The following is a 10,966-nucleotide window of genomic DNA, read 5'->3' as shown; positions in this document are numbered from 1 at the left end:
CAAAACTAATGTTGCAGATTAAAACCATTACTAAACTCCATGGAAACTTATAATTTATTATCACGAGCAGTTTGTAGTAATAGAAGAATCTAAGGTACCAGAAACAAGTCTTTGTTACATTTGCCCGATCAATTAAACTAGAATACCGCATTGAAAGGTGCGCAGCAAAGTACTGCCACAATAGTAGTACACCATATTATTGTAAAGCAAAAGAGACGCCTTAAAAAGTACTTTCGGCAGTGTTCCTCATAAACATAGCATATGTCAGCAAACTGTTCTACTCCAAGACATATTGCAGTAGTTGTAGGGTCGATTCTACATCGCCTCAACAAGTCATCAGCCAAATTTTTCGCCAGTTCTTCCGGATAAAGACTTCTAATTCCTTTGACAACATATTTTTGTCTGTAGTTAAAAACACGCCGGCAAACTTTTTCTACCACCTGAAATGTTATACAAGCGTATTCGGTTTCATGTCAGGTAAATGCAACTTCATTTCTGTGATCATTTTAATATTATTACTAACTAATCAGAAGCAGCAACTATTGGCCTCATATAAAAATTGACTTGGCTAACAAAAAACGCCATGCCAAATAAAATGAAAATCTTTCTCCAACGTTGTCAACACCATAGGCTAATACGACTTTGGATACAAACAGTTATGTGATAAACTATTAATATTAATATGTACGAAAATACAAGCAGATGAAAACCGAATTCTTGATCTTTGGAAAAAAAAAAGAAAAAAAAAACTAGCCTCGAAGGACGTTTTAATCAATGGATCTTGCCTCGGAATGAAGCGCACCACACCGACATTAACCTTAGGAGATGGAACAAAGCATCGTCCTATTAAAGCAGTATATAAATATTAAATCTGAAGGCAACACATAATCCGAACAGAAGCAGGGAGAGAAAACACAATCAAGATTATTTTACTCTTGACAAATTTGAATAACGTTTACAACAATCGTCAACAAAATTTAATACCTGGTATTTGAAAAAGTAATTTGGGCTCGGTTACGAATGCAGACATGATTGAAATTCTGGCCCGAAACGGGGAATCAACTGGGGAACAAAGACGCTCCGCTACTTCCATCTGAAACGTCAACAGCAATGGGATACGTCCAAATGACCATGGACCTTGACGATATAACATTTCACGAAGGAATCTACAAAAAAAGGATGACTCAATAAAATGAATAGGAGAATGAAAACCATCATTTCCAGACAACTAATTATGTGACAACTAATACTCTTGATCCTCGCTTACTTCACGTAAGTATGAAAATGGCATTTCCCACGCTTTCATTGGAAATCAAAAGCGAACTTTATAATAAGCGGAGAAGCAATATTGAAAGGTAGATTGCCAATGATATGCGCCATCGGAAGTCTATCCTCTTCCCAAGCAACACGTTCCAAACCAGCTTGGGACCAAATTTGTTCAATATTTGTTTTTAAAATATCCGCCCGATGAATGAACATACGTTCTTCGCTTGCTTCCTTCAGTACCTGTTCAAAATTCACCTTAGCATAGACATACATGCATTTTTCTACCAATTCCAGGTAATCTTTTCATCTATTTCTTCCTCTTCCATTCATTTACTTCTCTTCTTAACTCTCGCAACCATTTCCAATCACCTTTTCCACATGTGCTCAGATATTCGTGTACAAATATTTCCTTACTTCTGCCAAATCATTTTGCCTTCTGAACAATTCTGAAGCTTCCATTACTTCTTATTTGTTACTTAGCATAATTCTATTACAAAATTCACTTCAAGTGGTGGAATGAAACGATGGTCGATTTCGATAACATCAAGTCGTCGACAATTCGTTTCCAGGATAGCACGGGTGATCGATCCTGGACCAGGTCCAATCTCGATTACGTAGTCGCCTTCCTTCACTACTGCTTGTCTTACTATCTATATGAATAAAAGTAACGATGATGGGGTAAAAAAAAAGAATAAAACTGCACAGCATTATAAAATTCTCTCATTTTATCGGTTGCTCATGCTGATATTTTTTTTCTATGAAAATTAACTGAACAGACAGAAATTTTTTTAAAAAGCTAAGCTCATTTCTCAACTAGATATGTTGTGTTTTTATACATACTTCAGAACAATAAACATCCGTTTTTTTGTATCTGCAAAAATGAAAAATGGAACGAAAGCAATTCGAATGTAATTATCACTCTTTCTCTCTAATGAATTATGCTTCCTATTCCTCAATATAAAACAGAAGAATATGTCTAACCTTTCGTGTTAAATTCATATCCATTAGATAATTCTGTGACAGGATTTTCTTGGCTTGCAAACGATAGGCATACAAGAAATTCTTCAGTGATGGTAAGGGTGGTAAACGTGAAAAGTTCGTCGCCATAGTAAAGTTCCAGAAAGATTCTTTCAATAATTGAAATAAACTCCGTCATCCGCATAACCCATATAATTTCAGTTCATCAAACAAGTAGCTAAAAGAACAAAGTGAAGTTGAATTTATTAGTCAACCTGTTTCAAAATTTCCAGATATTATTTGGGGATAATGTTGGTACGAATATCAAATCAGGTCAAAAGACCGGAACAAACACCATAGGAATTACTAGGGATTACTAGATCATATGTAAGCAGACTGTCCATCTATCCTTAATCACTTTCTCACTGTACCACCAGCACATGACAACACCCTACCTATCCGTACTTTCCGCTATATTTAAGACTATCAAATTCCAATATCTCCCAAAAAAAAGGAAAAACAACCACGAACCCCAATATTTCAATTTGCTATATAACCACCTTCTCCACCCTTCCTCATTTCTTACTAATTTTTCCAACCTTCCAACTATCAGCATTCAGAATCTGCAGCACTTTTTTCCATTACACGGTCGAATACCTAGAACCTTTCGGTTCCAAGAGCCAGAAGCCACAACTGATTCACGATATATGATTCCATTGGTCACAAGTGATCGTGCGATTCTCAAACCTTGCCAAATAAAAAAGTAGGGATCCGTCTCAAACTTTACAACAATAGACGGAACTGCTCTGAACTTTTATTAACTAAAATATCAGGTACAAAATTAATTTCCACAAGGTTCGTATCTAGCACACTCAAAATAAGATACTGAGAAGCTTCTTATATATCAAAACCATGACAGAAATAAAAACATGCCATACCAAACCATTACGAAATATGCGATCTAATACAAAAATATACTAACAAACAGTTCCATTACAAGTTATTATAAAGAATTAATAATGATACTGAAGACTGCAAAACATATAAACGATACAAACAACAAACAGTGGATGGACTCGATCTAATATTCATGCTTCCAAACAGTAATATTAACGTGTTGGCGCTGCTCAAACTTTGTCCTTAAGAGACATAAATTCGCTTAACTCTTCTTTAATGGCCTTCAGAAAATCGTTGTAAGCCCGTTCGAAGTCATCGTTTACTATCACAAAGTCGAATAAACTTGGTTCGGCGTCGACTAAAATCAAACTAAGTTTAGGTTAAACGATGCTGTACGAATTAATTACTTAATAATTTCATATTAAAAGTTCCCTGCACAGAGCTGATGCACAAATTATAATAAAGAAATGGACTAATACTAAACGAACCAGCATTTAAATCGTCCTCTGCATGTTTCATTCGTTTCTTCAGCGATTCCTCGGTCTCTGTCTTGCGAGCACGCAAGCGCTGCTCCTGAAGTTAATAAACAGAATAATGACTGAAACTTGCTTAGAAGAGCAAAAACTGGTTTTCCATGTCAAGTCTCTTGTTTTCAAGATCACCGTCAATATTTTTTAAGTATCAAATCTTACTGGATGCCTTAGTAAAATTTGAAACTTAAAATCCGCTTCCTGCTGTGATCCTCAAACTAACATATATCAGAAACGCTATCTTGTCTTCATTACATCAGCGGGACTGGAAGGAACTTGAATCTTTCGATTATCGTTCAAGATCTAGTTCAGTAATCTAATGCGTCAGTGATTATCAGGATGTGGGAGTCATTCTGACCCCTTCTGTTCCTAAACTGATGCAGACCTGATATCCTAGCGCTTTTTAACTCGATGTCAGCGCTTCACCACCGTACAGGTCTAGAAACCTTATCAGCAAATTCAGTATATCTAGCCTAGTGGTGACTCGAGTCTGTATCTCTTTACAGTAATTCATAAGTACTAGTCAACGAAAAAAGAATGAAATGAGCAACCAGTATTTTCAGACTTGGCGCCCTGATAAGAATATATTTTGCATCCAATCCACATTTGTGTATACTACGAACGCCCTGCAGCTCTACATCTAAGATGCATATACACCCTGCTTTCGACACATCCTCCAATGCTTTTTTCCTGAAATAATTTTATTTTGAATGATATCATTTCAAATCTCTAATGGCCTAAACAATCTGAGTATATAGTGGACCATATTCAGCAATGCCAATAATAATTTAATAAAAATGAAGAAATTCCTTCAATAAAACAAAAACGATCAAACTGAAACGTACGACGTCCCATAGATATTCCCACCAAATGTTGCATACTCCAAGAATTCATTATTTTTGATCATTTCCTTAAATTTTTCCTCAGTTACAAACCAATAATTCTTTCCATCAACCTCTCCAGGCCGTGGTTTTCGTGTTGTGTCTGAAATACTTTTTTTTTCTTTTACATTAATATGCATAGCACAATAAAACAAGAATTCAAAACACGCAAAAAAAAATCTGGCCACTGAAATTTTCACTGCGAGTTTTTCCACTGTGGAACTATCGTTTATTTTGAATGTACATAAAACAAATGGATTAAGATTATTTACGTGAAATTGCAAATGCAAAAGCATTCGGATATGTTTCCATTGCTCTACCAATCACAGTACTTTTGCCTCCTCCTGATGGACCTGATACAACGATTGGCTTCATCCTGTGTAACAATCAATTTTAAATTGAAAAGCAAACATATTAGGAGGGAATATCACATCAAATTACATTTCTTATATTAACCCGCTGCATTATTCACTATCTGATACTAGCTGGCATAATCTGCGATAGAAAAGGGAGAGTTCTCTTAGTAATTTCGTAAATTTATTTGCTACATTTCTTTCACATATGCTTTTGCTTTTTTTGAAATACTGAAGAACTTTTCGTATCTATGTGATATCCACGTCATAGCCTCCATAAACATATATAGTCCATTTACAAGTTTTCCGCATTAATTTAAACATAAAATCAAAAAGAACAAACATGCAACTTCTATAAATGATTAAAAAACCGCACAAGTCGAAAATAAAAATTTGAGTAATTGGTCAGATAATCAGAACAACATAATGTGTGGCTTACTTAGTTTCCAGAAACAATGATAAAGCGACAATCGGCTTCAAAATATTGTAATGCGGCGATGATAGGAAGGAAATATTGCTCGGACGCAGGAGAAACTTTGATAAATGAGTGAGTGTATTATTCGTCTGCTGATCTCAGTGCGAACAGTGTGATGTCATCATAGAAATCCATCATTCCAGACAATATCGTCAATTTGTTAATTGCAGAATGAATCGCTAATGCATGCACAGAAGCCACTAAAAGCTTTCCCATACTGGTCGAACAATTTCCTGAATGTAAACAATTATTAATCAAGCTAATAGAGTTCATTCAAGAGTGATGTCTTATTCTCCAAAATTGCATACTGATTCAATTTTTCTAATTGAACAAAAATTTGAAACACAGTTTTTTCCCTGTTTCAAGTTAAAATATTCACCAAATAAATAAGCAAAGAGAATGCATACATTAGGAAATTACCCGACTTATACGACAATACTTTTAGTGTTTCATATATTAACAAGCAATTTTTCTACTATTTGTAATTTAAAGGGTTTTATTGTTAAATTCTCTAGAAGTAAATGTTTTTATTCGATAGTAAACAGATAAAGTATTTATTTTTATCATTTAACCCAGTAAAAGTATGAGGAAGAAAGGAAGAACTATAATTGTTTGTTATGGAATAAAATTTTTTTTTTAATACAAAACACCCCGCTTAAAAATAAACCAATTTTTATTAAATTCGATGAATTTACATGGTTAATCAATGCATGACAGATGAAATAGATACCTGTCGTGAAGTAGAATTATTTGACATGAAGAAACATTCTCGTTAAATGACATATTTGGAGTTTTTTCGTTAGTCATTTGCATAACACGTTCAGTGCTACGATGGCAATGTTAATGATTATTTGTAGCAATGGTAAAAACGGCAATTCATAGCCATAATAAACATGTCAAAACTATCATAACACGTGATCCACGTGATCATACGTACGGACAACTGTGAGGGAAAATTGAGAATATCTGGATGTATGAAATTTTAAACTTAACCAATGGCAAATTTTTGCTTTTAAACATTTGTTCTCTATTGCAACTCAAAAGCAGATACAGTATCCTTGGTAAATTTAAATGTTTGTTAAAAAGCAAATTTAAAAATTTTCTCTCTAAAAATTCCCAGGGTATGTGACAAAAAACTTTCAGTCAATTTATGAATTTTTTGCAGAAGTTATTAATATATATTTTACTGAAATCCTTTTATTAGTTTTAAATTTTAAATTAAAAAAAAAAAAAATGTGAATAGAAGATTTATCTTCTTCATATTTCAATATATCCAACTAGCGAATTTATTTATTTCATCTAAAATTTGCTTGATGAAACTTTTTTACTCGAATAAAATACTTCATTATTTAATTAAAATTTTTGCTTAAATTACTTATTCACTTTAATGATATATTTGATGGAATTTACTTAATTACTTAAAGATCACTTAATTGCTCAAAATTACTTATTGCTTATTTATTCAGTGGAATTGAACATAATTTACTTAAGTAATGAAATTTAATTAATTAAATTTAACCTAGTGAAATTTTTTGATTTTTTCCATTTAATCTTTCTAAATTTATATAGCAATACGAGTAATTACCTTTTTATTTTGTTAAATTTATATAGCAATACGAATAATAACCATCATAACATTAGCTAATTACCATACTAATTAAAACTTTGTAGTTATCAATGGAATGAACAGGTACAATTAATTAGTATTTTTATAGTTAACGTTAATATTAACAATCATTATTACCATCATCACCAGCCCACTAGTAATGATTGGATGGATGGTTTGACATTAAAAAAAAAAAGAAAATAGAAATCATTGAATTGATGAAATGATTTTACCTCTGATAACTTATCAGTAATGGCATCAATTATGACAAATAATATTCGTCTTTAATTTTTTTAGAATAATGAAAAAAGAGTAATTGTTACGTTTGTTAGAAAATGACTCATGAATACTATCTGTGATAAAATAGTGATAATAGTAATAAAAATAATTCAAAATATAATAACTATTTGTTAAGTTCATTTCATTTAATGATTACGTTAATAAATTAATTAGGTTAATAAGTTAATAAGATAATTGGTAATAATGCTGGTAATTGTAATATCTATCAACTTTATCATATAATAATAACTGTTATAATAGGTAATTGTTATCATTCATAAAACTTAAATTGAAATTCAACAGATATCATTCAATGATTTATTTTATTTTATTTTTTTTTTTTATCTCTTTTTTTTTTTTGTTTGTTTATTTCTTGCTTGTTGATTTTTATTGAACATTCGAATATTTAGTGAAAAGAAAAGATGGTTGAATGGCATTGAAGAAAAAAAAAAAGAAATATGTACCCATTCATTAATACGACAGCAGTAACAAGGTAACGGGAATCATCTAACAATGACAATAATGACATTCAACAGAACTGGGAATGATAGTGAAATGCTACCAGTTTATTTTCATCAATCTTTTCTTTTTTCATCTTCGAGTGAAAAAAAGAAAAAAGAAACGAAAGCGGAAGGACGAAAAAAAAAAATTTCCTTCTATTTTTTTTTTTTTTATCTTTGATTTATTCTCAACTTTACATCATGGTTAATGATTATTGTTTTCTTTAGTTTTGCAAAATTTTCTTGAATTTTTCCTATATGTTTGATATTTTCGGTTGATGACATTTTTCCGCATCTTTTCCGCATCGGTTGATGATATTTTCCGCATCTTTTCGTTATAATTTATTATTAATTTATGCATTTAAATATCGAAATTGCAACGTTTCTAATGAAATTATGCCGAATGACATTTTCCGCATCTTTTCATTGCAATTTTTTATTTTATTTATGCATCTAAACATCGAAATATTATAAATTCCGGATGACATTTTATGCATCTAAACATCGAAATATTACAATTTGTTATTAATGAAATCATTCCGGATGATATTTTATGCGTTTAAACTTATAATTTGTCACTAATGAAATCATTCCGGATAACTTTTCGTCTATTACTTTGTTGATTTAAAATTTGAAAAATAAATATTTTGATCAAAAATTTGAAACAAAAATCAATACATTATGCATGCCTAATAATGGTTATTACAAAATTTTCTGGTGAATTAAAATTAAAAATTAAAATTTTTAGGTATTACCTCAGGTATTACAAACCATTGACTTTTTTTTTAAAAAAAAAATTATTTTCGGATAATTTTCAATTTGACTTACATTTCGATAGTATTTGTTGTATTTCAAAATGCTACCAAAAAGAATGTCTTCAATCAGATGACAGTTTTTTTTTTTTTTTCACTAAAATATATTCATATGTTACAATTTTACATGCATGAATACTATAATCCACACTAATTTGCAATTAGTAATAATTAATTGCTTTTGCTAAATACAGTAATTGGAAAGATGCAGTTCGAATTTTTAAATCTCTTCTTTCTTTTTTTTTTTTTAAAAAAAAAAAAGAAAAGAACGAAAGAGAAAAGATTGACAATATTGATTGTTTTACAATTTGTCATTCGTTTCATAGAAAAATATTTTCATTAAGAATAATTTCTTTCTGTGTTAATGAAAAAAATGATAATATTATCACTTAAGTGATGATATTTTTATCATTTTACAAAATCTAACTGATAATTTTATGTCATCCATCGTTTTCTTTCTTCAAATTATCAATTAATAATTATCGATTGCTTAATATTTTTCATATCAATGCTATCATATTGATGATAACTTCATATGGAATTTTCAGTTATTTTTGTATCATTCGCCCTTCTTTTTTTTTTTATTAACTTATCAATCAATCATTATCAATTGCATAATATTTTTCATACCAATATTATCATATTGATGATAATGTTATCATATTGATGGTAATTAATATTTTTCATATCAATGTTATATTGATATGTTATCATACGGAATTTTCAGTTATTTTGTTTATTGGCTGATGATATCATATTTGTGATTTCTGGAATATATGTATATCAATAAATAAATAAATTTATATTTAATCATGATCATTTCCTATTCTATTATTCTTGCATTAGTAGCAATTAAGAAAAGTGCTACAATTGTAAGCGAAATTAAAAGGTTTGATTAATTATACGCTATGGTAATTATAATTCATTAATAAACATTGCAAATTAATACAAATTATTCACTCGTAAATTATCATCTTCAGTAATCATCCAATTATTAAATGATATATTATCATATCAATAGCTATTGGCCATTTATCATATGATATCAATGCAATATGATATAAAATTAAAAAATAATCTTTTGAAAATTTTAAATTCATTCAAATTTTTTTTTCTTTCACTTCAAAAATAATTTAATTTGGTTATTTAGAACTTATTCTATCCTTCGTATTATTCCTGAAAATAGCGAACAATTACAATTCTTATCAAAATTATATTTAACCGATGATGAAATGGTAAAAAATTTTTTCTTTTTTCTTTTTTATTTACTAATTTTCTTCTTTTTAAATAATATAAAAACTAATTGATTTAGTTGAAAAAAAGAGTGCAAAATTTGACAAAAAAAAAAAAAAGTTTTAAATCAGCAAAAAATCAATAAGAAAACAATTTCATTTTATTAACAGATAATACAACATAATTAATAGTCATAAAATGAAACGAATTGATAACTCTTATCATTTACATTTATTTGCAATTAAATGATAATTTTAGCTGAAATCAAAAATAAAGAAAAAGAAAAGGAAAGAAAAGCAAAGATAAAAAGTTTAATTTAACTTAAATTTTAGGCAGATTTTTGGAAGGCACCAACAAAAATCAATGAAACCATTTATGTTATGATCAATCCAGGATTTATCAATAAATTTGATCAATTGTTAGGACATAAATCGATTCCTTATCATATCGAAGTGAACGATTATGCACAGTATGCTATTACTTCTTTTTTTTTCTTTTTATTCAAAATGATAAGTATTTTCTCTAAAGATTTTTTGATACAATATGATTTAGCTTAAGTGTTATTAATTTATTTTTATTTTTTTTTAATTTTATCAAAATAATAAGTATTTTCCCTAAGGATTTTTTGATACAATATGATTTAGTCTAATCAGTTCTATTTTGTTTAGTTTTTTCTTTTTAATTTTTTAAAGATATTAATTACAGCTGTAATTACTATTGTATAATATAGACCTTCTTTTAATAATTTAAATATTTTTGCAAATAAATATATTTTTATTTAATTTACTTAATTTGCATCTTTTGTTTGTTTATTAAATTTCCATCCTTTGTTTATTTATTAAATTTGCATCTTTTGCTTACATTTAAAAATTTTTGATTTAATTTATTTTACTCCATGTTTTCAGTTCATTAAAAATTATTTATTAATTTATTATTTTATTAATAACAAATAGCAGAGTAATACAAATTCATAGCAAATATGTTTTGGAAGCAAAAAAAAAAAAGAAAAAAAATTTTTCTTACTAATTATTGAATGACATAAATTCGAGGAAATTATTTTTTTTTTTTTAATTTTAATAGCAATTTATAAAATATGCAACAAAATAAAAAATTTATTTATATATTTAAATTTCAATTCAAATTTTACTCTTTGATTTAAAGTTTAAGTAACAGCTAT

General features: G+C 29.0%; 3 protein-coding genes across 4 annotated transcripts in view; 1 reads left to right on the top strand and 2 right to left on the bottom strand.

Annotated features, from left to right (window-relative positions):
- The window catches only part of LOAG_18635, a gene marked incomplete at both ends in the record, with an annotated part of 5,161 nt that extends 2,694 nt beyond the window's left edge, over positions 1-2,467 (bottom strand). The window contains 6 exons of one of the 2 annotated variants that reach the window (XM_020451298.1): positions 147-440; positions 755-843; positions 985-1,166; positions 1,325-1,506; positions 1,770-1,916; positions 2,248-2,373. In XM_020451298.1, coding sequence (XP_020304929.1) covers positions 147-440; positions 755-843; positions 985-1,166; positions 1,325-1,506; positions 1,770-1,916; positions 2,248-2,373 — 1,020 coding nt within the window. Of the gene's footprint in view, positions 1-146; positions 441-754; positions 844-984; positions 1,167-1,324; positions 1,507-1,769; positions 1,917-2,247 lie in introns of both variants that reach the window. The other variant, XM_020451299.1, reaches the window with a different exon arrangement.
- A 561-nt stretch (positions 2,468-3,028) lies between these two features.
- LOAG_09178 (guanylate kinase) lies at positions 3,029-6,328 on the bottom strand. The gene is made up of 7 exons (XM_020447875.1): positions 6,090-6,328; positions 5,324-5,592; positions 4,804-4,907; positions 4,496-4,634; positions 4,202-4,340; positions 3,609-3,693; positions 3,029-3,478 (listed from the first exon to the last, which is right to left on the bottom strand). Exons 3-7 carry the CDS (start codon positions 4,904-4,906, stop codon positions 3,351-3,353), a joined length of 594 nt encoding a protein of 197 aa, XP_020301938.1. The 5' UTR covers position 4,907; positions 5,324-5,592; positions 6,090-6,328; the 3' UTR covers positions 3,029-3,350.
- Positions 6,329-9,368: 3,040 nt separating this feature from the next.
- On the top strand, positions 9,369-10,519 carry LOAG_09177 (hypothetical protein; the record flags this gene model as incomplete). The annotated part of the gene is made up of 4 exons (XM_003144705.1): positions 9,369-9,445; positions 9,707-9,791; positions 10,122-10,258; positions 10,495-10,519. The coding sequence occupies 4 exons, from the start codon at positions 9,369-9,371 to the stop codon at positions 10,517-10,519; spliced, it is 324 nt and encodes a 107-aa protein (XP_003144753.1).
- Between the last annotated feature and the right edge of the window lie 447 nt (positions 10,520-10,966).

This window comes from Loa loa (genome assembly GCF_000183805.2).
Source record: "Loa loa unplaced genomic scaffold supercont3.413, whole genome shotgun sequence".
Lineage (NCBI taxonomy): Eukaryota > Metazoa > Nematoda > Chromadorea > Rhabditida > Onchocercidae > Loa > Loa loa.
The sequence above is the reverse complement of the archived record's forward strand: the minus strand, read 5'-3'. Positions and strand labels throughout refer to the sequence as shown.